This window comes from Macaca nemestrina, chromosome 17 (assembly GCF_043159975.1).
Source record: "Macaca nemestrina isolate mMacNem1 chromosome 17, mMacNem.hap1, whole genome shotgun sequence".
Taxonomy (NCBI): Eukaryota; Metazoa; Chordata; class Mammalia; order Primates; family Cercopithecidae; genus Macaca; species Macaca nemestrina.
In genome coordinates this window covers 71,509,339-71,535,953 of record NC_092141.1, presented here as the reverse complement: position 1 = coordinate 71,535,953, position 26,615 = coordinate 71,509,339, and the positions used below count along the sequence as shown (strand labels likewise).

General features: G+C 45.4%; 1 protein-coding gene across 1 annotated transcript; it reads right to left on the bottom strand.

The window, feature by feature from the left end:
- LOC112426934 (methyltransferase 2A, tRNA N3-cytidine) lies at window positions 1–26,615 on the bottom strand. Its single transcript, XM_071083386.1, has 9 exons — window positions 26,475–26,615; window positions 26,178–26,269; window positions 23,840–24,198; window positions 22,661–22,710; window positions 14,536–14,596; window positions 9,005–9,144; window positions 4,621–4,727; window positions 1,615–1,680; window positions 1–503 (listed from the first exon to the last, which is right to left on the bottom strand). The coding sequence occupies exons 1-9, from the start codon at window positions 26,582–26,584 to the stop codon at window positions 349–351; spliced, it is 1,140 nt and encodes a 379-aa protein (XP_070939487.1). The 5' UTR covers window positions 26,585–26,615; the 3' UTR covers window positions 1–348.

Sequence of the window (26,615 nt, the reverse complement as noted above, 5' to 3'; positions counted from 1 at the left end):
TAACTTGAGAAAATTATATTTTAAAGGACTTCACAAATATAAAGCATAACTGTTAGAATCCTGATACAAAGTAACTTTTTCTAGGCTTAAGGTTCAAGTCTGAATTCCTAAATTGTCCAACGTCAACAAGACCTCATTTATATTCTTTTTATTTTTATGATTACTTTCAGATACAGGGTCTCACTATTTTGCCCAGGCTGGACTCCTGGGCTCAATGGATCCTCCCCGCCTCAGCCTCCTGAGTGGCAGGGATTACAGACATGCACCACCATGCCTGGTGCTACAGATGTTTTTTTAAAAAAGCCCGGAAACACAATGAGCTTGCATCGTCTTGGCAGCAGGTGCCTCTCAGCTGGTGCTGGACAGAAGGGGCTTGCAGTATTTGCACTGAATCCAAACCCGGTACATTGTCAGTTGCTTCCCTCGGTTCACCTGCAGTCGGCGGTCCACCAGGTTCTGAACCTTTTCCAGTCCAGCAGTGGTGAAAAGCATGTCCAGCTCCTCTAGTGTGGAAAAGAAAAGATGTTTATATATTTTCCCCTCAAGAAAAGGCATTTTTATCGACTAAGTCCTCATTAATGGGGCTCAGGGAAGCTGCTGTAGTGTTTTTTTTTTTTTTTTTTTTAGACGGAGTGTTGCTCTGCTGCCCAGGCTGGAGTGCAGTGGCCGGATCTCAGCTCACTGCAAGCTCCGCCTCCCGGGTTTACGCCATTCTCCTGCCTCAGCCTCCCGAGTAGCTGGGACTACAGGCGCCCGCCACCTCGCCCGGCTAGTTTTTTTTTGTATTTTTTAGTAGAGACGGGGTTTCACCGGGTTAGCCAAGATGGTCTTGAACTCCTGACCTCGTGATCCGCCCGTCTCGGCCTCCCAAAGTGCTGGGATTACAGGCTTGAGCCACCGCGCCCGGCCTGCTGCTGTAGTGTTTTTACACAGCCTTTTGGTTATAAATGCAGTGGTGGCTTGGTAACAGCAACTTCATGTTTAGGTGGGGAAGTCACTGTGTATGGGCCGTGGTTTTTTCTTTTTTAAAAACCTTTGGTTTATATTTGGCCGTTAGGCTCTATGAACGCCTTAAAATTTATACAAAAATATATATGTATGTCAAAGCAATTGTTTTAGGAAAGAGGTTTCATCATCTTAACCAAAGGCTCAAAGAAGGTGACCCCAAAAAGGGCCCAGGAACGGAGAATTCATAAGGCCCATGTGATGGATGACGCCTGTGGACAGGGCCAGTTGCAGAGGAGAGCAGTTCCTGGCACCCCTAGAACCCAGGGGACACGACTCACTCTGACCTGGGTGCACCAAAGCACAACCCCGTGCAGAGGGTGAAATGGGCTGGACTGGAGACAAGCCTTGCAGAGCGGGCAGGCTTCCCATTTTGGACAGTGGCAGACAGGGAGAGCAGAGCAGGACTGAAGGCATGGACAAGCCAGGGCTGACTGGGGGCCCAAGTGTCTGGCACAGGGTGGAGGAGGGTGTAGGCAGTGGGGAACTGCAGGAAACGGAATGCCTAAAAGGCAGGAGGGGCCAGATAGTTCTCCTTCTGAACGTGCCTTGAAGACCATCTCATCTGGGACTGGGGACTTTTAGCGTAAAAAGATGAGTGTTTCATACCTTGTGTGAAGAAGTAAACCCTGGTTCCATCACCTCTCACGTAGAAATTTCCAGATAGACACTGACCTGCAGAGTGATGTGTTAAAAATCAGAGACACTTTAAAGCACTCCTTTGACTTGCATTGCTAAGGAAATGTTAACTGAGAAGTCAGCTTGTTGGGTGGAGAGCACTCCTGCCTCAGTGCTTCGGGAAGGGCAGCTTAACAGGAATAAGCTAACTCCAATGTCAGAAAACATGAGGTTCCTAAGCTCCCCACTCCAAAACTCTAGAATTGTTTGATGAAAACAACTTGTTCACCCCCGCAACCCCATTAAATTAACAGCACAAACTTTGTATTTATTTATTTTTTTTGAGACGGAGTTTTGCTCTTGCTGCCCAGGCTGGGTGCAATGGCGTGACCTCAGCTCACTGCGACCTCCGCCTCCCAGGTTCAAGCGATTCTCCTGCCTCAGTCTCCCAAGTAGCTGGGATTACAGGTGCACACCACCACACCCGCCTAATTTTTTGTATTTTTAGTAGAGATGGGGTTTCACCATGTTGGTCAGGCTGATGTCAAACTCCGGACCTCAGGTGATCCACCCGCCTTGGCCTCCCAAAGTGCTGGGATTAAAGGCATGAGCCACCGTGTCTGGCCTATTATTATTATTTTTTTTTAAATTAAGCAATATAGCTGAGTTTAAGCAAACTTAAGACAACCATTACCATTTTGGTGGTGACTGTCCTTTGCATGTCTCTTCTCGTGTCTACACAATCATAAATACAACTCAGATACTGTTTTGATCATGAACGTGCTTTCCCTTCTGCTGCTAACCTCCCTGGCCTTACCTCAGTTTACAGGCCTGGCACATACTTCCAGACCTTCCTGAATGCCCAAATCATCACACATGTATATACTTATTTCCCTGCAGATACTGGTATACGGGGATGGAGTTTAAAATACTCCCTTGCACGTTGCTCTCCTCTCACTGAATAATACAGAACAGAAATCCCTCCAAGCTCAGTGGTATGGGGTCCACCTCAGGTGACAAGCACATCTCCCTATGCAGAGGCATTCACTTCGTTTACAAAGTTTTGCTCGTGCATGTGCTAGTTCTTGACTATATTCAAAAAAACGATTGGCTTGAACAATAACTGGGTGCTTAAAAAAAGGCTATAGGCCAGGCACGGTGGTTCCCGCCTGTAATCCCAGCACTTTGGGAGGCCAAGGTGCGTGGATCACCTGAGGTCAGGAGTTTGAGACCAGCCTGACCAACGTGGTGAAACTCTGTCTCTACTAAAAATATAAAAAATTAGCTGGGCATGGTGGCACATGCCTGTAGTCTTGGCTACTCGGGAGGCTGAGGCAGGAGAATTGCTTGAACCCAAGAGACAGAGGCTGTAGTGAGTCGAGATCGTGCCACTGCACTCCAGCCTGGGAGACAGAGCAAGACTCCATCTCAAAAAAAAAAAAAAAAAAAAAGGCTGTAACACTGAGCGCAGTGGCTCACGTCTACAATCCCAGCATTTTGGGAGGCCAAGGCAGGTGGATCACCTGAGGTCAGGAGTTCGAGACCAGCCTAGCCAACATGGTGAAACCCTGTCTCTACTAAAAATATAAAAAATTAGCTGGGCATGGTGGCACGTGCCTGTGATCCCAGCTACTTGGGAGGCTGAGGCAGGAGAATCGCTTGAACCCAGGAGGCAGAGGTTGCAGTGAGCCGAGATCATGCTATTGCACTCCAGCCTGGGCAACAAGGGTGAAACTCCATCTCAAAGACAAAAAAAAAAAAAAAAAAAAGGCTGTAACAATTTCTCTTTCTACCAGTAATGAAGGAATGTACCTCCTTCTTTGAATTGGCCAGTATTAAGTAGTACTAACTTGTTATTTTTATTTCCTTGAAGTGTTGTTTACTGGCCATTTAAATACGTTATTTTGTGAACTGACTAAATACTCCTGGCCTGTTTTTTGGGTGGGTCACGGATCTTTTGCTTATCGGTTTCATGACAGCTCCTTGAAGAGCAAAGATATTAAGTCTTTATCTATTATATGCACTGAAAATATTCCTTCTTACTCTGTCATTTGCCTTTTACATTTTTAATGGCATCTTTTGTCATGCCACATTTAAAATTATTTATGTTTTTCAAATGTCTTCTTTTTTTTTTTTTTGAGATGGAGTTTCACTCTTGTTGCCCAGGCTGGAGTGCAATGGCACGATCTCGGCTCACTGCAACCTCCGTCTCCTGGGTTTAAGTGATTCTCCTACCTCAGCCTCCCGAGCAGCTGGGATTACAGGCATGCACCACCATGCCCGGCTAATTTTGTATTTTTAGTAGAGACAGGGTTTCTCCATGTTGGTCAGGCTGGTCTCGAACTCCTGACCTCAGGCGATCTGCCTGCCTCGGCCTCCCAAAGTGCTGGAATTACAGGCATGAGCCACCGTGCTCGGCCGTCTTTCAAATGTCTTTCTAATAAAAGCTCTTCTAAAGGTAGCTGTCTTGCTTAAAAAGACCTCAATATCTAGATTATATAAGCCTCTTCAGTTTTCTTAAAAAATATAGTACTCTGTCACATTTAAATTGGCTTTATATATGGAGCTCTAATTCTAGAGTCTCTATTCTGATGGCAGCACCATTTTTTGATTATAGTGGCCAAGTACCTTTGTTTTTTTTTTTTAATTATACTTTAAGTTCTGGGGTACATGTGCAGAATGTGCAGGTTTGTTACATAGGTATACATGTGCCACGGAGGTTTGCTGCACCCATCAACCCGTCATCTACATTAGGTATTTCTGCTAATACTATCCCTCCCCCAGCCCCCCCAATCCTCCGACAGGCCCCAGTGTGTGATGCCCCGTGCCCCGTGTCCGTGTGTTCTCTTTGTTCAACTCCCACTTATGAGTGAGAACATGTGGTGTTTGGCTTTCTGTTCTTGTGTCAGTTTGCTGAGAATGACGATTTCCAGCTTCATCCATGTCCCTGCAAAGGACATGATCTCTAGTGGTTAGGATTCGGCGCTCTCAAAATACCTTTTTTAAACCGAAGCTGAGCCATGTCATAGCGGCCGTAATCTCGCAGAAGCATCATCCCCCCAGGTTTCAGAAGTCTGCTCAGCCTGTTGATGGCCTTCTGCATCCTGTGGAGCAGCAGGGAATGATGGTCAATCAGGTCTCCTTAAAGACAGGGATCTCTTTCCCTGTAGCATATCCCAAAAAGCCAGTAGACCTCCTCAACTGACACACCAACCCTGAGATCTAAGCTCCTCTACCCTTGCTTCAGTTAGAACTGAAGGACGTTAGCTGCCTGCTCACAGCTGTGGCCTTGATCCACTGCCTTCAGCCTGAAAAGGCCCGAGGAAAGCCTGCTTCTGCCATAAGAAAGTTCCCTGTCCCTGGCCGGTTGCAGTGGCTCATGCTTGTGATACCAGCACTTTGGGAGGCTGAGGCAGATGGATCACTTGAGGTCAGGAGTTTGAGACCAGCCTGGCCAAAACGGTGAAACCCCATCTCTACTAAAAATACAAAAATTAGCCAGGCATGGTGGCGTGTGCCTATAATCCCAAATACTCAGGAGGCTGAGGCAGGAGAATTGCTAGAATCTGGGAGGTAGAGGGTGCAGTGAACCAAGATTGCACCACTGCCCTCTGATCTGGGCAGCAGAGTAACTGAGACTCAGTCTCCAAAAAACAAACAAAAAAAAGTTCTCTGCTCTCCATCTGGCTCACTTCCCTCCTGGTCCTAGATAGCCATCTTTGCCCTGTGCTCCTGTGGCTGAGCAGAATCCTGAGCATCCAGTGGGTTCTGCTAGGTGACTTAATGGCCTGCACCATTAGACCTGAGCTCTTTCAATGCAGAGGCTGTATCTTTCTGTTTGTTAAATGAAGACTTGTCCTCAAGAACATACAAGTTACATGGCAATACAATCAGTATGCAAATGAGGATAAGAGACAGAGGGTTTTACACTTAGGTCTGCACTTTCCATATGCAGTGTTCTTTAGAAGTCTTGGTGCAGGTTGAAGCTTTCATAACTTCAGAAGTTTAAATGCTACAAACTTCACCAAAAAAATTTCAAAATCTGTTTAAATTTTGCATAATGAACATTTCCTACTTCAAAAACAAAAAACGGCCGAGGCAGGCAGATCACCTGAGGTCAGGAGTTCGAGACCATACTGGCCAACATGGTGAAACCCTGTCTCTACTAAAAATACAAAAAAATTAGCCAGGGATGGTGGCAGGCACCTGTAATCCCACCTACTTGGGAGGCTGAGGCAGGAGAATCACTTGAACCCGGGAGGTGGGATTGCAGTGAGCCAAGACCACGGAATTGCCCTCCAGCCTGGGCAACAAGAGTGAAACTCCGTCTCAGAAAACGAACAAACAAACAAACAAACAAACAAACAAACAGCTGGGGTCCTGCTATGCTATGTTGCCCAGGCTGGACTCTCGGGCTCAAGTGATCCTCCTGCCTCAGTCTCCTAGGTAGCTGGGACTAAAAGTCTGTGCCACGGTGGCTGGCTTGAATTTTAAATTTTAACAGTTTGTTTTAGTCCATGTCAATTTTTAAAAACTTTGTAGCATTGAAACTTCTGAGGTCATAGGTTTTTTTTGAGACAGGGTCTCACTCTGTCACCCAGGCTGCAGTGCAGTGGTGTCATCATAGCTCACTTCAATGCAGCCTCAAACTCCTGGGCTTAAACCATACTCCTGCCGTAGCCTTCTGAGTAGCTGGGACTACAGATATGCATCTGGCTATTTTTTCTACTTTTTATTTTTTTATTTTTATTTTTGTACTTTTATTAGAGACAGGGTTTCACCGTGTTAGCCAGGATGGTCTCGATCTCCTGACCTTGTGATCCACCCGCCTCGGCCTCCCAAAGTGCTGGGATTACAGGCGTGAGCCACCGCACCTGGCCTTTATTTTTATTTTTAGTAGAGATGGGGGTCTTGCTTTGTTGCCCAAGCTGGTCTTGAGCTCTTGGCTTCAAGCATTCCTCCCACCTCAGCCTCCCAAAGTGGTGGGATTATAGGCGTGAACCACTGTGCCTGGTCAACCTCTGCAATTATTAAAGTTTAAAACCACGGTAGGTCTTTTGGGTTATCCTGCATATGCCTTTATTTCGCACTCATCCTCTCAGGTTGGATGACTTCAGTGCCCTTCTAGAGGAAGTGTGGCCTAGAGAAGGTCAACCACTCAAAGCTCCTATCCTGTGCAGCCAGCAAGGGGTCCTTGGACTCTGGGAGATAAACCAGGATCTCAATTACTGGTCCCTGCAGTCTCTAGTCATGTTATCTGGCTTCCTAACACCAGCTTACCTTGACCTTTAACACTAATTTGCCTAATCATCCTTTGCAGGACTCTGATGCCACAGAATGAGATGTTTGAAGTCTCTAATGTCATGATTTCATGGGTATAGTTTACCCTAATATGTGCCAACCTCCAGCCTGTCCGGACTCACTGCACTCTGGCGGTGACAAGGGCTTCCATGGAATTAGTCAATGGTGTCTGAATCTCTTAGCCACCATCTCTAACTCTGCTTCCTTGAGAAGGTCAGGTGTGGTGGCTCACGCCTGTAATCCCAGCACTTTGGGATGCCGAGGTGGCTGGATCACTTGAGGTCAGGAGTTCAAGATCAGCCAGGTGAACATGGTGAAACCCCGTCTCTACTAAAAATACAAAAAATATTAACCAGGTGTGGTGGTGCGTGTCTGTAATCCCAGCTGCTCGGCACGCTGAGGCAGGAGGATCACTTGAAGCTGGGAGGCAGAGGTTGCAGTGAGCCTAGATCTTGCCACTGCACTCCAGCCTGGGCAACAGAGTGAGACTCCATCTCAGAAAAAACAAAAACCAAACAAAAAAAAAACAAACAGAAGGTAGTTTCACAGGACCACTGGTTGCCTGATGCATATGAGATTTTAATGGTGTATTTTAGGATATAGCATTTGACTTTCTTTTAATCTGAATCTGATTTTATAGAATTCTGTACCACACTTTTCCAAAACATTGTAAGCATCAGAGAACACTTTAGTTAAGCTTCAATATAAATTTTGTGTTGCTAATAAGGTTTTTTTATTTAAAGCATTTAAAAGGCCAATAGGCTGGATGAGGTAGCTCATGCCTATAATCCCAGCACTTGTTGGGAGGCCATGGCGAGCAGATCATGAGGTCAGGAGTTCGAGACCAGCCTGGCCAGCATGGTGAAACACCATCTCTACTAAAAAAAAAAAAAAAAATACAGAAATTAGCCAGGCATGGTTACACCTGTAATCCCAGCTACTCGGGAGGCTGAGGCAGGAGAATTGGTTGAACCTAAGAGGTGGAGGTTGCAGTGAGCTGAGATCTCATCACTGCACCCCAGCTGGGGCAATAGAGCAAGATTCCATCTCCAAAAAAAAAAAAAAAAAAGGCTGGGCGTGGTGACTCACGCCTGTAATCCAGCATTTTGAGAGGCCGAGGTGAGCAGATCACAAGGACAGGAGTTTGAGACCAGCCTGGCCAACATGGTGAAACCCCATCACTACTAAAAATACAAAAATTAGCTGGGCATGGTGACGGGTGCCTGTAATCCCAGCTACTCAGGAGGTTGAGGCAAGAGAATTGTGTGAACCAGGGAGGCAGAGGTTGCAGTGAGCCTAGATCATGCCATTGTACTCCAGCCCGGGCAACAGGGCTAGACTCTCGCCTCAAAATTAAAAATAAATAAATAAATACATATATACATAAATAAATAAAAGGCCAATAATGAGACATTACCTAAAAGCTGTGACACCCACAGTTCTAAAATGGCATGTGATGAGATTATCAATAGGAATTTCTTCACATACTCATTAGAGACTGATTTCCCATTCTTTCCCAATGTTGAGCCACAACAAGGAAATGAAGAACCAACTACTGCAGCCAGCAGGCAGAAGTTAGGAGGACAGAGCAGAAGCTGGACATCAAGCCAAATTTAGGAAAATGGTTGAGATGCTCACATCATTACAAATGATGTGGCTTCTTTGTGTCTATCAGAACATAAACAAAACTCTTTTTACTTCTAGCCCAACTCTAATATCAAGGTCCCTCACCAGGCTGGGCATGGTGGCTCATACCTATAATCCCAGCACTTTGGGAGGCCAAGGTGGGAGGATCGCTTGAGCCAGGAATTCAAGACCAGTCTGGGCAACATGGCAAAACCCCATCTATGCTAAAAACACAAAAATTAGCCAGGACTGGTGGCACATGCCTGTGGTCCCACCTACTTGGGAAGCTGAGGAGGGAGGATCATTTAAGTCCAAGAGGTTAAGGCTGCAGTGAGCCATGACTGTACCACTGCACTCCAGCCTGGGCTGACAGAACAAGACCCTATCTTAAAAAAAAGGTCCCTCACCAAAGCTTTCTTTTTGTGACACTACCGGCCAAGGGACCCAAACTTACTTGTCTGGAACAATCGCTGAAAGAACAAATATGAGAATGATAATATCAAGACTGCCCTTGGGCACTGGGTAACTCTTCTCTTCATCACACAGGTCGTGAACAAAGGCAAAACACCGTGAAGGATCATATTCTGGATTTGTCTGCAGACAGGTGGAAGAGACAAGTACATTAGAAAATATTAACATAGCCTAAATAAAATATTATCTTGTTTTAAATTTTATTTTATTTTATTTTATTTTATTTATTTATTTTTTTTGAGACGGAGTCTCGCTCTGTCGCCAGGCCAGGCTGGAGTGCAGTGGCGCGATCTCGGCTCACTGCAAGCTCCGCCTCCCGGGTTCACGCCATTCTCCTGCCTCAGCCTCCCGAGTAGCTGGGACTACAGGCGCCCACAACCGCGCCCGGCTAATTTTTTGTAATTTTTAGTACAGACGGGGTTTCACCGTGGTCTCGATCTCCTGACCTTGTGATCCGCCCGCCTCGGCCTCCCAAAGTGCTGGGATTACAGGCGTGAGCCACCGCGCCCGGCCCTGTTTTAAATTTTAAATGTAACTGCCGCTACTTCACAAAGAGGGATATATTTCTTTTTCCTTTTTTTTGAGGCAAAATCTCCCCATATTGCCCAGGCTGGCCTCAAACTCTTGGGTTGACACGATAGGATCTCCTGCCTCACCCTCCTGAGTAGGGGATATATTTCTAATCATTATATAGATTGGTGAAAAAGTAGTTGTGGTTTTTGCTATTGAAAGTAATGGCAAGGGCGTGGTGGCTCATGCCTGTAATCCCAGCACTTTTGGAGGCCAAGGCAGGAGGATCACCTGAGGTCGGGAGTTCAAGACCAGCCTGACCAACATGGAGAACCCCCATCTCTACTAAAAATACAAAATTAGCCAGGTGTGGTGGCACATGCCTGTAATCCTAGCTACTCAGGAGGCTGAGACAGGAGAATCACTTGAACCCAGGAGGCAGAGGTTGCAGTAAGCCGAGATCGCGCCATTGCACTCCAGCCTGAGCGACAAGAGTGAAACTCCGTCTAAAAAAAGAAAAAAAAAAAAAAAAAAGAGAAAGTAATCGCAAAAACTGCAATTACTTTTGCATCAACCTAATAGCATGTTATTTCAGGGAGGACTCAGAGAGTAAAGATCAGGAATAATTGAAGGGAGATGGTGAGGAATCTAATGGTTGCTTTTAAAATAGAACATTCCTGACTCCCCTACTTCTATTCTTTATTCTTGTGTACTTTCTATACTTCTCATGCATGAAGTCAGATCTGAGAACTGGAAAATGATCATGAAAATGAGTGACCAACAGGGAAAAAAAACATTCATAAGCAGAGAGACAGCACACACTTTAAAAAAGCACAATCTGCTAGGCATGGTGGCTCACACCTAGAATCCCAGCACCCTGGGAGGCTGAGATGGGAGGATCACTTGAGCCCTAGAGTTTGACACCAGCTAGGCAACAGAGTGAGACTTTGTCGCCACAAAAAATAAAAAAAATGCTGGGCGCGGTGGCTCATGCCTGTAATCCTAGCACTTTGGGAGGTTGAGGTGGGCAGATTACCTGAGGTCAGGAGTTCAAAATCAGCCTGGCCAACATGGTGAAACCCTGTCTCTACTAAAAATACAAAAAATTAGCTAGGTGCAGTGGCGCCCGCCTGTAATCCCAGCTACTCTGGAGGTTGAGGCAGGAGAATCACTTGAACCCGGGAGGCAGAGGTTGCAGTGAGCTGCGATCACGCCACTGCACTCCAGTCTGGGCGACAGAGCTAGACTCCATCTCAAAAAAATAAAAATAAAAACAAAAAAAATTAGCCAGGTGTGGTGGCATGTGCCTGCAGTCCCAGTTACACAGGAGGTGGGAGAATCATTTGAGCCCAGGAGATCAAGGCCGCAGTGAGCTTGATTGTACCACTGCACTCCAGCCTGAGTGATTGAGACCCTGTCTCAAAACAAACAAAGCACATGATTTAAAATAACTCCCAACTAGAAAATATTACACAAACCATAGAATTCTTCAGGAAAATCTATTTCTGTAGACGTAGAAAATTTAAATGTACTTTGTTAGCAAAAACTGAAGTAAAGATAGGCTTCAATATTCATTTGGTCTTTAACTTCATGAATAATTCCAAAAACATGGCACTACCAATCCCGAACCTGCCCTAACAGCATTATACATAATTGTAACAGACACTTTTTTTTTTTTTTTTTGAGACAGAGTCTTGTTCTGTTGCCCAGGCTGGAGTGGCGCGATCTCGGCTCACTGCAACCTCTGCTTCCCAGGTTCAAGCAATTCTCCTGCCTCAGCCTCCCCAGTAGCTGGGATTACAGGTGCACACCACCACATCCTGCTAGTTTTTGTATTTTTTTTTTTGAGATGGAGTTTCGCTCTTGTCGCCCAGGCTGGAGTGCAATGGCATGATCTTGGCTCACTACAACCTCCACCTCCCAGGTTCAAATGATTCTCCTGACTCAGCCTCTCGAGTAGCTGGGATTACAGGCACCTACCACCATGCTCGGCTAATTTTTGTATTTTTAGTAGAGATGGGGTTTCACCATATTGGCCAGGCTGGTCTGGAACTCTTGACCTCAGATGATCTGCCTGCCTTGGCCTCCCAAAGTGCTGGGATTACAGGCATGAACCACTGTGCCCAGCCTAGTTTTTGTGTTTTTTAACCTACAGACAGGGTTTCACCATGTTGGCCAGGCTGGTCTTGAACTCCTGACCTCAAGTGATCCACCCACCTCAGCATCCCAAAGTGCTGGGATTAAAGGCGTGAGCCACCACACTTGGCCAATTGTAACAGACACATTTTTTTTTTTTTTTTTGAGATGGAGTCTTGCTCTATTTACCCAGACTGGAGTGCAGTGGTGCCATCTCGGCTCACTGCAACCTCTGCCTCCTGGGTTCAAGCGATTCTTCTGCTTCAGCCTCCCAAGTAGCTGGGACTACAGGTGTGCTCCACCATGCCCAGCTAATTTTTGTATTTTTAGTAGAGACGGGGTTTCACCATATTGGTCAGGCTGGTATCGAACTCCTGACCTCGTGATCCGCTGACCTCGGCCTCCCAAAGCGCTGGGATTATAGGCGTGAGCCACCGTGCCCGGCCGTAACAGATAAATTTTAAGGCATCTGCCTTCAATGTCCATCTTCTCCAAATATGTGAGTTTGTTTCTCATTGGCCAAAAGTGATTCAAAGAGGGCTGCTGTATTTACCAGTTAGGTTGTGTTAACTAGACTTTCCAGGGACTTCAGAACTGGGACACAGTTGTTTTAGTGAGGCACCATGAACCCCTGAAGAGGGTGAACTTGTAAGGGACTGGGAGGAGCAAGCACGTTGGAGCCACGTGCAAAACCAGGAAAAACGGACTTGAGAAAGCTGGTATGCAAAGAGGGAAAAAACAAATGGGCCCTGGGCAATGAGAGGTAAGATACCAGGAACTTGGGGCTGTATTTTGTGCCGTTAGGTTCTATGACATTCTCCTTTATTGCTTTGAGTTTGTCTAGATGTTTCTGTTACTTGTAACTCAAAGAACCCCAATGGAATCATCTATCAGGATCGCCTGAGCCCAAAAGTTCAAGGCTGCAGTGGGCTATGATTGTGTCACTCTACTTCAGCCTGGGCACACAGTGAGACTGTCTCCAAAAAAAAAAAAAGGTGAAGTCCGAAGATGTGACTGAATTGCTGCAATCTCATTGCTGCTTCTTTTTTAGCCTTCCTTCCTTCTTTTCTTTACTTCTTTCCTCCCTTCCTCCTTCCTTCCTTCCTTCTTTCCCTCCTTCCCTCCCTTCCTCCCTCCCAGTATCCTTATCTGTAAGGAGTTGCTTCTTATGGGCAAAGAACGTGGTTTACTGAGATCAAATCTACTCTGGTAAAGATGCTGTGAACATTGTTTTGAAATGGCAAGAAAGGTTTTTTGTTTTGAAATGGCATCAAACTTAGTTGATAAAGTAGCAGCAGGGTTTGAGAGAATGGACTTCAATTTGAAAGCTCTACTGTGGGCAAAATCCTATCAGCATCGCATGCTACAGAGAAATCTTTCATGAAAGGAAGAGCCAATTGATACGGTAAACTTCATTGTTATCCTATTTTAAGAAACCACCAGTCACCCCAGCCCTTAGCAATCACTACCACAGCCCTCGGCAATCACCACCCTGATCAGTCAGCAGCCATCAGTATCAAGGCAAGACCCTCCACCAGCAAAGATTACAACTTGCTGAAGGTTTAGATGATTATTAACATGTTTTAGCAATAAACTATTTTCTTTCTCTTTTTTTTGAAATGGAGTCTCACTTTGTTGCCCAGGCTGGAGTGCAGTGGCACGATCTTGGCTCACTGCAACATTTGCCTCCCCAGTTCAAGTGATTCTCCTGCTTCGGCCTCTTGAGTAGCTGGGAATACAGGTGCCCACCACTATGCCTGGATAATTTCTTGTATTTTTCTTTAGTAGAGATGGGGTTTCACCATGTTGCCTAGGGTAGTCTTGAACTCCTGATCTCAAGTGATCCATCCGCCTCGGCCTTCGAAAGTGTTGGGATGACAGACGTTAAGCCATTGTGTCCGACCAATAATGTATTTTTATTTATTTTTTTTGAGATGGAGTCTCGCTCTGTGGCCTAGCTGGAGTGCAGTGGCGCAATCTCGGCCTCCTGAGTTCAAGCAGTTCTCCTACCTCAGCCTCCTGAGTAGCTGAAATTACAGGTGTGCACCACTTTTTGTACTTTAGCCTGGCTAATTTTTTTTGTATTTTTAATAGAGATGGGGTTTCACCATGTTGGTCAGGCTAGTTTTGAACTCCTGACCTCGTGATCCGCCCACCTTGGCCTCCCAAAGTGCTGGGATTACAGGTATGAGTCACCCCACCAGCCTGCAATCATATTTCATTGGTTTATGCAATTGTGTATTAAATTTAATAATCACAACACAAGTGTAAGCTACCATTCGAGACCAGCCTGGGCAACGTGGTGAAACTCTTCCTTTCACTTGAACACACAGAGGACACTGTAGAGTATGAAGTGGCCTAATTGCAATATTGTGTCTTAGAGAACAGGGAGACCAGAGGAGAGGGAGAGAAATGGGGGAATGGCCGGTTGGTGGAGCAGTCACAACACATGTGTTTGTTAAGTTGACCATCTTACACAGATGTGATCTGTGGAACCCCAAACCAAGTACAACAGTAACATCACACGCTATAACATATTAATAGTAAAAAAGTCTGAAATATTCTGAGAATCACCAAAGCATGACACACAGACACTAAGTGAGCATATGGTGGTGGAGAAACAGCACTGGTAGGCTTGCTTGATGCAGGGTTACAAGAAACTTTCAATATATGAATGGATACCACGTCTATACAGTGTGATAAAGTGAACTGCAATAAAATAAGGTATGCTTGTTATCAGTAAATCTTTTACTTTTAGACCATAAGAAAACAGACCATATAATAAGAACACAGACAGAGACCTTGATTTTTAGGAGAACCTTTTCCCTTTAATCAGTGGAAATTCCCAATAGGAGCCATTTTACTCACCTGGACCAGCTCTATAGCTGTGGAAGAAAAATCACAGCAGTAAACAAAGAGTCCTGGGTCACTGAAATGGGCAGAAAAGACAGCAATGAGACTACAAATTGAGCTATGTCTACTCTCATTCTTGTGTAGTAGAGTTAAAATATCAAACGGGAAAAACCATCATTCATTCAAATAAACTGTATCTATTAGTCACAACATATTTCATTTTGGTTAAAATCCTTTTTGAATTATATCCTTTTGGAGGCTGTGTGGACATAGCTAATATGAAGTTTATAAAACAACCAGTGAGTTCCAAATCAATGTCTTCTCTTTTTCCATCTACAGAAATCCTACGTTTCCCTCAAATGAAGCCTTGCTTGATAGCACCACAAGAATTCTTTTTTCTCCGCTCTGAGCTACCTTGGCACTTTCTCCACACCAGGAACACATCTGTACCTGTCTGTTGGCCCCCACCACATAGTGGGTGAGTGCTGTGACCACAGAGATCACACCTCTCGCTTACTAGTTCACCAGACACTACTGTGGGTCCACTATGTATTGGGTACTATCTTAGATGCTGAGGAGATAAAGACAAACAACACAAAATCCCTGTGCTTATTTCTCTTGGTATCCTCACTATCTAGCACAAGTCTCAGCACAAGGTAGCAATACAAAAAATGTTGATTTTAAAACCATCAAAATTGCTTCCATTATGAAGCATATTATATATTTATTCTGAAGACATCAAAATGCAAAACAATTTGTAATGCCAGAATTCTTTTTGTCAGGACAGGTCTAAATAAAAATGGGAGAGGAAGGCTGTACGCTTGTGTTTTAGAAACAACAGCCCAGAGCTCTTCTGCACTGTTGGGCTCATTCTTTGAGAGACCCTGGGATTTCTGGGAGTATGCAATACCTCCAGCTTCTCAAAGGCATGGGCTCTGCTTCCTGCTGAACTGTTGACCTTTGGAGCAGACAACTTTTGGGAGGTATAATCAAGACTAAAAACCTGGGAAGCTGCAGCATTTGCTGTGGTAATCACTAGCTACCTGTGGCTATTTAAATTAAAAATTCAGTTTCTCAGTCCTATTAGATACATTTCACACGTGGCTAGTGACTGCCATAAGGGCAGTAGAACATTTCCATCACTGCACAAAGTTCTATTCCACAGTACTGCTCTGGAAGCTGGGGCCATGCCTGTCCTGTTCTTGAATCAGCCAGGCAGCTGCATCTGCCGAGTACCCATTAAGGTCATGGGCTAAGTTCTATCAGACTCAGCTTCTGCTTTCTAAAACACTCATTGCAGTCTTCACCTCCTGGGTTCAAGTGATCCTCCTACCTCAGCCCCCCAAGTAGCTGGGATTACAGGTGCGCACCACCATGCCCAGCTAATTTTTGTATTTTTAGTAGAGATGGGGTTTCACCATGTTGGCCAGGCTAGTCTCAAACTCCTGACCTCAGGTGATCCACCTGCCTCGGCCTCCCAAGGTGCTGAAATTACAGGCATGAACCACTGTGCCTGGCAAGTGTTGTTTTCTTCTTTATGCTTTTCTTTTCTTTTTTTTTTTTTTTTTTGACATGAGGTCTCGGCTCTGTCACCTAGGCTGGATGGTAGTAGGGTAATCTCAGCTCACTGCAGCCTCTGCCTCCTGGGTTCAAGTGATTCTGCAGCCTCAGCCTCCCGAGTAGCTGGGACTACAGCTTCCCACCACCATGCCGTTAATTTTTGTATTTTTAGGACAGACGGGGTTTCACCATGTTGGTTAGGTTGGTCTTGAACTCCTGACCTTGGCTTCCCAAAGTGTTCAGATTACAGGCATGAGCCACCATACCTGGCCTCTTTGTGCTTTTCTTTTGTCTTTTTTTTTTTTTTTTTTTTTTTTTTGAGATGGAGTTTTGCTTTTGTCGCCCAGGCTGGAGTGCAATGGCACGGTCTCGGCTCATTGCTACCTCTGCCTCCTGGGTCCAAGCCATTCTCCTGCCTCAGCTTCCTGAGTAGCTGGGATTACAGGTGCCTGCCACCATGCCTGGCTAATTTTTGTATTTTTAGTAGAGACAGGGTTTCTCTATGTTGGCCAGGCTGGGCTCGAACTTCTGACCTCAGGTGATCTGCCCACCTTGGCCACTCAAAGTGCTGGGATTACAAGCGTGAGCCACCACGCCTGGCCTGTGCTTTTCTTTTTCTACAGGTCATATAGTTATCCCTAGGTATCCAGCTCAAGTCTCTTACACAATGGTGTCAGGTGTAGCATTTGCATACAACCCACACACATCCTCCTGCATAGATTAAATCATCTCTAATGCCTAATATAAATGCTATGTAAATAGTGATATACTTTTTTTTTTTTTTTTTGAGATGGAGTCTTGCTCTGTCGCCCAGGCTGGAGTACAGCGGTGCAATCTTGGCTCGCTGCAAGCTCCGCTTCCCGGGTTCACGCCATTCTCCTGCCTCAGCCTCCAGAGTAGCTGGGACTACAGATACTACCACCACGCCCAGCTAATTTTTTGTATTTTTAGTAGAGATGGGGTTTCACCGTGTTACCCAGGGTGGTCTCGATCTCCTAACCTCATGATCCACCCGCCTCAGCCTCCCAAAGTGCTGGGATTACAGGCGTGAGCCACTGCGCCCGGCCGTAAATAGTTATGTTTTAAAAAATTGTTGTATTATTTCTGAGACAGGGTCTTGCTCTGTCACCTGGAGTACAGTGGTGTGATCATGGCTCACTGCAGCCCCAACCAATCCTCTGGCCTCAGCCTCCAAAGTAGCTGAGACTACAGGTGCATGCCAGCATGCTTGGCTAATTTTTAAGTTTTTGTAAAGACAAGGTCTCACTATGTTGCTCAGGCTTGTCTTTAACTTCTGGGCTCAAGTGATACTATCTCCTTGTCCTTCCAAAGTGCTGGGATTATAGGCATGGGCCACTGTGCCCGGCCTGTACTATTTATTTTCAATCCAAGGTTGCTTGAATCCTTGGATGCAGAACAGGTGAATATGAAGGGCTGAGAGTATTACTTTTAAAATCAGAGTCCTTAATTGGCATTTGAGGATAGAACTGCATTTCAAAATAATTGGTTTTCTCTATTTTACTTCATATACTTAAAATTAGCCCAAGATAAATCTATATAGAGATCCGTGCATTTGTAGAGTAGTGGTTGCTTAGGGCTAGAGGCTGGGGGAAATCGGGAAATGGGGAGTGACTGCTAATGGGTATGGGGCTTCTTTTTGGGGTGATGAAAATGTCCTGAAGCTGACTGCAGTGATGGCTGCACAACTCCGTGAATTAACTTAAAACCACTGTATTGTGGTTGGGCGTGGTGGCTCACGCCTGTAATCCCAGCACTTTGGCAGGCTGAAGTGGGTGGATCACAAGGTCAGGAGTTCAAGACCAGCCTGGCCAACACAGTGAAAACCCGTTTCTACCAAAAATACAAAAATTAGCTGGGCACGGTGGCGGGCGCCTGTAATCCCAACTACCCGGGAGGCTGAGGCAGGTGAATTGCTTGAAGATGGGAGGTAGAGGTTGCAGTGAGCCAAGATTGTGCCACTGTACTCCAGCCCGGGTGACAGGTCAAGATGCTGTCTCAAAAAAAAAAGAAAAAAAGAAAACCAACCAAACAAAAAAACCACTGTATTACACACTTTGTATCTCCAAAAAGCTGTTATATATAAAAAGAAAACAAATGAAAAATACATTAGCCTGAGAAATGATCCAAAGACTTTATCAGATACATTAAAAAAATATTAAGAACCCTGGCCTGTGCAACATGGCAAAACCCCATTTCTACAAAAAAGACAAAAATTAGCAGGGGTGGTGGCACACGCCTATTGTCTCAGTTACTTGGGAGGCTGAGGTGGGAGGATCAACTGAGCCCAGGAAGGCTGAAGCTACAGTGAGCTGTGATGGCACCACTGCATTCTAGCTTGGGTGACAGAGAGCCTGTCTCAAAAAAAAAAAAAAAAAAAAAAAAAAAAAAAAAAAAAAAAGGCAATAGGGTAACTCAAGAAACATAAAAAGGCTGTAAAGACTGCAGAGTGGGCTGGGTGTGGTGGCTCATGCCTGTAATCCCAGCACTTTAGGAGGATGAGGTGGGTGGATCACCTGAGGTCAGGAGTTCGAGACCAGCCTGGCCAACATAGTGAAAGCTTGTCTCTACTAAAAAAATACAAAAATTAGGCTGGGCATGGTGGCTTACACCTATAATCCCAGCACTTTGGGAGGCCGAGGCGGGCGGATCATAAGGTCAGGAGATTGAGACCAGCCTGACCAACATGGTGAAAGCCCGTCTCTACTAAAAATACAAAAAACTGGGCTGGGCGCGGTGGCTCAAGCCTGTAATCCCAGCACTTTGGGAGGCCGAGACAGGCGGATCACGAGGTCGGGAGATCGAGACCATCCTGGCTAACACGGTGAAACCCCGTCTCTACTAAAAAAATACAAAAAACTAGCCGGGCGACGTGGCGGGCGCCTGTAGTCCCAGCTACTCGGGAGGCTGAGGCAGGAGAATGGCATAAACCCGGGAGGCGGAGCTTGCAGTGAGCTGAGATCCGGCCACTGCACTCCAGCCTGGGTAGCAGAGCGAGACTCCATCTCAAAAAAAAAAAAAAAAAAAAAAAATTAGCCGGGCGTGGTGGCGGGCACCTGTAAGTCCCAGCTACTCGGGAGGCTGGGGCAGGAGAATGGCGTGAACCTGGGAGGTGGAGCTTGCAGTGAGCTGAGATTGCGCCACTGCACTCTAGCCTGGGAGACAGAGCAAGACTCTGTCTCAAAAAAAAAAAAAAAAAAACAAAACAAACAAAAAAAAAACACCAACAACAAAGCAAAAATGAGCCGGGTGCAGTGGCTCACACCTGTAATCCCAGCACTTTGGGAGGCTGAGGTGTGTGGATCACCTGAGGTCAGGAGTTTGAGACCAGCCTGACCAACATGGAAAAACGCCGTCTCTACTAAAAATACAAAATTAGCTGGGTGTGGTGGCGCATGCCTGTAATCCCAGCTACTTGGGAGGCTGAGGCAGGAGAATTGCTTGATCTCACGAGGTGGAGGTTGTGGTGTGCCAAGATTGCGCCACTGCACTCCAGCCTGGGCAACAAGAGCAAAACTCAGTCTCAATCAATAATACAAAAATTAGCTGGGTGTGGTGGCAGGGACCTGTAATCTCAATTACTTGGGAGGCTGACGCAGGAGAATTGCTTGAACCTGGGAGGTGGAGGTTGCGGTGAGCCAAGATTGAGTTACTCCAGCCTGGGCGACACAGTGAGACTCCGTCTCAAAAAAGACTGCAGAGTGATGCAGCTGGACGATATCAACTAGGGAAGTTTTCTAGATGCTTCTGATCTAGAATGTGAGGAAGGAAGGAAATAGTGTAGTAGAAACAAAGGACATTTTGGAAAGGTACGGAATCAGGGGAAGACATGCAAGGTGTGACCAGTGCACTGAGGGATAAGAGGACATACTTTATAGGGCACATTCTTGCAGAGGACCTTGAAAACTATGCCCAACAATTTAAAAACCTGATTCACAGGCAGTAGAAAACATGTCAATTCTGAGCCAGTGAATTACATGAACAAGTGGGTTCTAGCAAGATATTGAACACAGCGATCTTATTTAAATGGCATAAAGAGGCTGTGGCAAAGATGCCATCTGAACTGCCATTCAGTTTTACATTCATTGATGATATTGATGATTAATGGCCATAACTTGAAGCTAAGTCAATCTCCCATTTGAGGTGGGTTCCTCAGAGTGTAACTTCAAGAGCAGAACAATCTCTTTTCTTCAGTGTTAGCTACTAGGACTGCCATTTTCTTAGAAATTTCTGAGAACAAATTGTAGAAATATTTAAATGTATATTGGTAATGAGGCTAATGTTTTACTCAATCCTGTTAATGAATACCGTGGGCTAAATTGGTAAAGTGTATATTATACGAAACCTTTGAGAAACTGGATTCCAATAATGAATACAGAACTGGAATGTCATTTCCACAAGGGGTTTAAAAACAGTTATGGGACCAGGAGCCATGGCTCCCACCTGTAATCCCAGCACTTTGGGAGGCAGAGGCGGGTGGATCACTTGAGGTCAGGAGTTCAAGACCATCCTGACCAATACAGTGAAACCCCATCTCTACTAAAAATACAAAATTTGGCTGGGCATTGTGGCGCATGCCGGTAATCCCAGGTATTTGGGAGGCTGAGGCAGGAGAATCGCTTGAACCCAGGAGGCAGAGGTTGCAGTGAGCCAAGATTATGCCACTGCACTCCAGCCTGGGTAATACAGCAAGACTCCTTCTTGAACAAAACAGGTATGTTATAATAAATATATCTGGTGTTGGTCTTTGTGGTTCCAGGTACAGAGTTCCAAAAACCTTAAGAATTTCCTCAGCAAGATGGGCATCGTGGCTCACACCTATAATCCCAGCACTTTGGGAGGCTGAGGCAGGTGGATCACCTGAGGTCTGGAGTTCGAGACCAGCCTGGCCAATGTGGTGAAACCCCATCCCTACTAAAAATATAAAAATTAGCTATGCGTGGTGGCGTGCACCTGTAATCCCAGCTACTAGGGAGGCTGAGGCAGGAGAATCACTTGAACCCAGAAGGCCTAGGTTGCAATGAACCGAGATCATGCCACTGTACTCCAGCCTGGGTGATGAAGCAAGACTCTATATCTTTTGTTATTCATAATGAACTCCCCCAGGACCACACTGAATTTATGTTAATGAGACGACCTGGGGTGGGGCCAACACCAGGAAGGGCAAATAGACTGGAACTTTCTTTCAGCTTCACCCACCAACATCCTGAATAGAAATGCAGATTATGTTGTACGAAAACTATTATCTTCTTCTCCTTTTAAAGTTAATTTTCCCATAAGTCTGTATCCTAGCTGTATAAAAACTCTTGAGGCTGGGAATGGTGACTTATGCATGTAACTCCAGTACTTTGGGAGGCCAAGGCAAGAGGATCACTTGAGCCCAGGAGTTTGAGACCAGTCTGGGCAACGAAGTGAGATCCTGTCTCTACAAAAAATAAACAAAAATTAGCTGGGCATGGTGGCATGTGTCTGTAGGCCCAGCTACTTGGGAGGTTGAAGTGAGAGGACCGCGTGAGCCTAGGACTTTCAGCCTGCAGTGTGCTCTGGGTGTACCACTGTGCTCTAGTCAGGATGACAGAACAAGAGCTTATTTCAAAACAAAAAAAACTCTTGATGAGCTTCCAGGTTGGTGAACACATCCGTGTGCTAGGAGGGCCCTGCACTGAGCTCCTCAGGGACAAAGCTCCTGAGTGTGAGATCCTGTGAACTCCACCCTAATTATTTCTTCAGCTGGCTGTTAATCTGTATCCTTCGTAACAAACACATAAATGTAAGTGAAGTGTTTCCCTGAGTTCTGTGAGTCATTCTAGGCAATTATTGAACTGGAGATAGGGCTCCCCTGATTTACAGCCTGTAGGGCAGAAACACGGAGGGCCAGATTCACAACTGGCATCTGAAGTCAGGGGCAGTCTTCTGGGACCAAATCCTTAACTTGTATGATCTGATACCAACTCCAAGTAGACAGTGTCAGAATTAATTCAATTCTGGATAATTCTAGGACACCCAGCTGTTGCTGAATTGGTCAGTGTTGGCAAAAACCCCGCACATTTGGTGTCAGAAGTGTTCTGTTTAAGTACACAAAACAGTGTTTTCATCAGAACAGGAGACATCTTCATGTATGTTAGCTTTCTCAACTCTACCATGGGGGTGATGACAACTCAGCCACTGACTGTTCTTCAGAGATCACGAGAATGGAAAAGGTGAACACATTTGTTCCTTAGAAGGTGGCACTACATGTTAACACTATCAAGTTTTAAGTCTAATTTTCCAAATGACAAAGATAATCAAATTCAATCAATCCATAAATGAATAATGTAGAAATCTGAATTTGACATAATCCATATTTTCCAATAACCATTACTGATAGTTTGATGTAGCAAGTTTTGAAAAAAACCTTTACTTTTTTTTCTTGCTACATTGCCCTGGCTGGTCTCACACTCCTGGCCTCAAGCAATCCTGCTTTGGCCTCCCAAAGTGCTGGGATTACTGTCGTGAAGCAATGCACCCAACCAACCTTCACTTTTATCTTCTTTGCTATCATAAACTTTTACAACATACTTACTTGTTCGTTTGTAAAATTGGAAAGACTGTGTTTCCCACACCACAACCAACCTGCAGAGAGAAATGAACTATTAATCACAGAACTTTCCAGAGTTAATTCCCTAAAGCTAGAAAAATAATAATCAACAAAAGCTGGCCTAACTGTATTAGGAAAGGTGTAGTGACCAGAGCTAAACAGTACCCACGACATTTGTTGATTTCGATCTCGACTTCAGGAACCCTTAAAAAGACAAGAGCATGGGTTTTCATTAGCAGAAAGGAGCTGGTCTAGAAAAAAGGGCAAGGATTGCTTTTATCTTTTGAGTTCTAGCAAGTGGTCCTGTAGATGAAGTATTTTCTTACTGAGCTTATATTGTTATTGTGAAAATATTTGTAATCAACTGTGCTGAAAAATGTATGAAAAGGGGACCTTGGCAACCTTGTCCTAAACACAGCGCTGTGTGGTAATGAAGACAGCAACTATTCACTAAAGGCTTAACTATGTGCCAGATATTGTTCTTAGCCATTTTACGTACATTATCTCCATCCTCATAACTACAAGGTGCAGAGGCAGCAGTCTCACTGCTCAGAGAGGGTAAGGAAATTGTCTAAGATCACACCATAGGACTCAATCCCAAGGTTAACCAGTTTCAGAATCAGCTTCCAGTAACGTGTGCAGTCCCCATTTATGAATTTATATTATACCAATCTAGACATTTTTTCCAGGTCTAGACTCTGCTACACTATCCAAACGCAGAGGAAGAGAATTATCCCAGGCCTAAGACACAGGCACCATCCTAACTACCCTCTTTGTTCCTGTAAACTGTATTAGAGGAGAAGCAACAGTTTGTCTTCTGATCTGGGACTTTCTTCCAGGGTTATAGCAATGATCATGTTGAGCTCTTTCACCTGTATGATGCAGTGGCATGTGACAAGTACAGCATGATGCTATTAATACAATTTTTGGAAGTGACATGCTATTCCCATGTGATCTTTGTCCATCATGACCACCAGGTATCTGCCCTGCACTGAGGGCATTTTATCAGTTCAAAAATGGAAGTGATTCCAGGCTAATATAAGGGTCAAGTCTAGTCAGCATCATCCAATAGAAGTTACTTTTGTTGTCACCCTCTCTATGCTACTTCACGTGCACAAGTATAATAGCTTCACATACCCCACTACCGAGACAATAAAAGGTTACCTCCAGTATTCGGTAGGTGGCTGAGGATCCAGGAAACTCATCAGCACAAATTTCCAGGTCACTAATTTTCTGAGTTACATTCTCCTCCACAGGAGGTGTCTCTGTTTTATGTTCAAGGCTCTTCGAAGAACACTTGTGCTGTTCTTCCATTATTAAACTAGGTCCATCCTCATTGTTTCTACATTCAGGTACTTCACTCCTCTTGTTCTCCAAGAACCAATCCTTCAAATGATTTTGATTCTGGCTAGGTGCCAGCTCAGGGAATTCGGTAAAAAGCCAATGTCTATCCTTGAAAAACCCATTTTCATGGATTTTGTAGAAGTTATTCCAGTATTCGTGGGCATTGATCTCATAATCAACTGTAAATATTTAAGAAAGAATTTTAAGAACCAGCTCTCAAATATTTTATTTATATCTAATGTCAATTATCCTGCTTTACCAAATGTCACTTTAATACTAAAAGTATCCTCAGGTAGAGCCACAGTCCCAGAGCTGAAGGCCTTTCTGAGGTAATTTAGTCCTGCCATCTGGCATTATACCTGAAAGGCCCTATTCGTCATTACAGGAGAGTCTAAATTCTGTTTGAACAATCAACCAGAGAACTTACTATCAAGTATCCTCCTACACCTTTGGATGACTTTTTTTTTTTCCCCCCCTAAGACAGAGTCTCTCTCTGTCGCCCAGGCTGGAGTGCAGTGGTGCGATCTCGGCTCACTGCAAGCTCCACCTCCTGGGTTCACGCCATTCTCCTGCCTCAGCCTCCTGAGCAGCTGGGACTACAGGCGCCCGCCACCATGCCCGGACAATTTTCTGTATTTTTTAGTAGAGACAGGGTTTCACCGTGTTAGCCAGGATGGTCTCGATCTCCTGATCTTGTGATCCGCCTGTCTTGGCCTCCCAAAGTGGTGGGATTACAGGCATGAGCCACCGCGCCCGGCTGGATGACTTTTAACTATTAAAAACTCCTAGAAGTAGCCAGGTGCAGTGGCTCATGCCTGTAATCCCAGCACTTTGGGAGGCTGAGGCGAGCAGATCATGAGGTCAGGAGATTGAGACCATCCTGGCCAGCATGGTGAAACCCCATCTGTACTAAAATACAAAATATTAGCCAGGCGTGGTGGTGCACGCCTGTAGTCCCAGCTACTCGGGAGGCTGAGGCAGGGGAATCGCCTGAACTGGGGAGGAGATTGCTGTGAGCTGAGATCTTGCCACTGCACTCCAGTCTGGTGACAGAGCGAGACTCCGTCTCCAAAAAAAAAAAGATGGACAGTTTAAATGAAAGCTGTTTTTAAGGTGACCATGACAATCCCAGATTTCAGTTTACTGCTCTTGCCGATTCAGGGGGCCTTGACTAGTGTAGTAGAAAGGATAAAACCTAACAAATTGAGCAGGACAGTGACAATGGAAGGTGGAATCCAATAAGGAGTGTGTTAACAATTCACAACTCACTTGCTGAATCAACCAAGACTCCCTAAGAAATAGGATTTTAGTTCCACTGCTGCTACTACTGACTGCTTACCTCTGGGAAAACCAGTTAATGTCCTGTGGTCCAAGTGTCTTTAACTATAAAAAGAGAATATTGAACCACATGATTTTCAAAATCCCTTTCAACTCTTAACTTGCTTTGATTTAGTTGCTGTCAAACTATGCAGGGTGAATGTTTTGTAACTGGAATCTTCTTGTACAGAACTCTTTCAGAGGGTACTAAATTTGTAGTCCTATCTTCAACTGTCTGGAACAATCAGTCCTAGTTTTAGTATCTAGGGATATTTTGCAGTGAAATCATCCACCTCTCAAGCAGGGGCCTCCTTTTCTTTGGTCAGGCTTAATCTCCACTCTGTTGCATCCACCTTTCCTTGACTGAAGCCCTAAATTCTCATAACCATCACACAAGTAATAGACACACAGTCACCAGTCATTAGCCCCCCTCCCAACAATATTTAGAATGTAATCACTTAAATGAAGCTTCAATGGAAACATCTCCTCATGGAAAGTGCAAATCATGTAGAAAGTACAGGCTCCAAGATGATTGCGTGACCATACAGTCGTCATTGGCTAGCCATATCAACGTGGGTCTAGTCAACATAATTAAAGACAAAATTACCCTCCTCCAAAGTTAAACTATATATTAAAAAAACCCTCTACGACTTAACAAGATTTTGTTACAATGCAGCCCTTTTCCCTCCTTGCTCATCCCCTCCCCGTCCCGCTCTACTCCTGAGATCTGCATCAGGCCAGTAATAAAGGACCTAGGCGGCCGCGGTTCTCTGGCCTCTCAGGGAGGCGCGTTCGGCAGTACGCTGGCTGTTGATACTACTGAGAGCCCATTTAAGCGCACCTTGTTTCTCCTGGCACACCCGCTGGGTACTGTTCTCCTGGACTTTTCTCTCCGCCGCTGCGGCCTGCTCTTCTGACCACTCCACATTGTCCCTGAGAAAATCAAATGGGCAGCTTAGGGGCCTCACGTCCTGGCTGCGGGCAGGGTGAGTCGCTGGCCTACGAGTTTCTCTCCCCTTGGAGAGTGCCTCAGGTAGGGCAGCTGGACTCGTAGCCGGCGGTCAGGGGCTTTTCGGAGGGCTCCGAGGCGGCGGGACAGAGGGCGAGCGACACGCCGGGCGAGGGGCAGGGTGATTACCAGGCATTGTGGTGGAAGACACGCGCCGGATCGCTCAGGAACCGGTTCCCAAACTGCTGCCTCTTATCGGCGAGGACTGCAGGCGCACCTTCAGGGTAGGAGCCGGCCATGACACCGGAGCCGGAAACACTTAACTTTCGG

Coding starts and splice junctions, on each gene's coding strand:
- LOC112426934 (XM_071083386.1), bottom strand. CDS start 26,584: ATGGCCGGCTCCTACCCTGAAGGTGCGCCTGCAGTCCTCGCCGATAAG. Junction 24,199..26,177: donor GGTGTGCCAGGAGAAACAAG/GTGCGCTTAAAT, acceptor AAATATTTACAG/TTGATTATGAGATCAATGCC. Junction 9,145..14,535: donor CAGCTATAGAGCTGGTCCAG/GTGAGTAAAATG, acceptor ACCTGTCTGCAG/ACAAATCCAGAATATGATCC.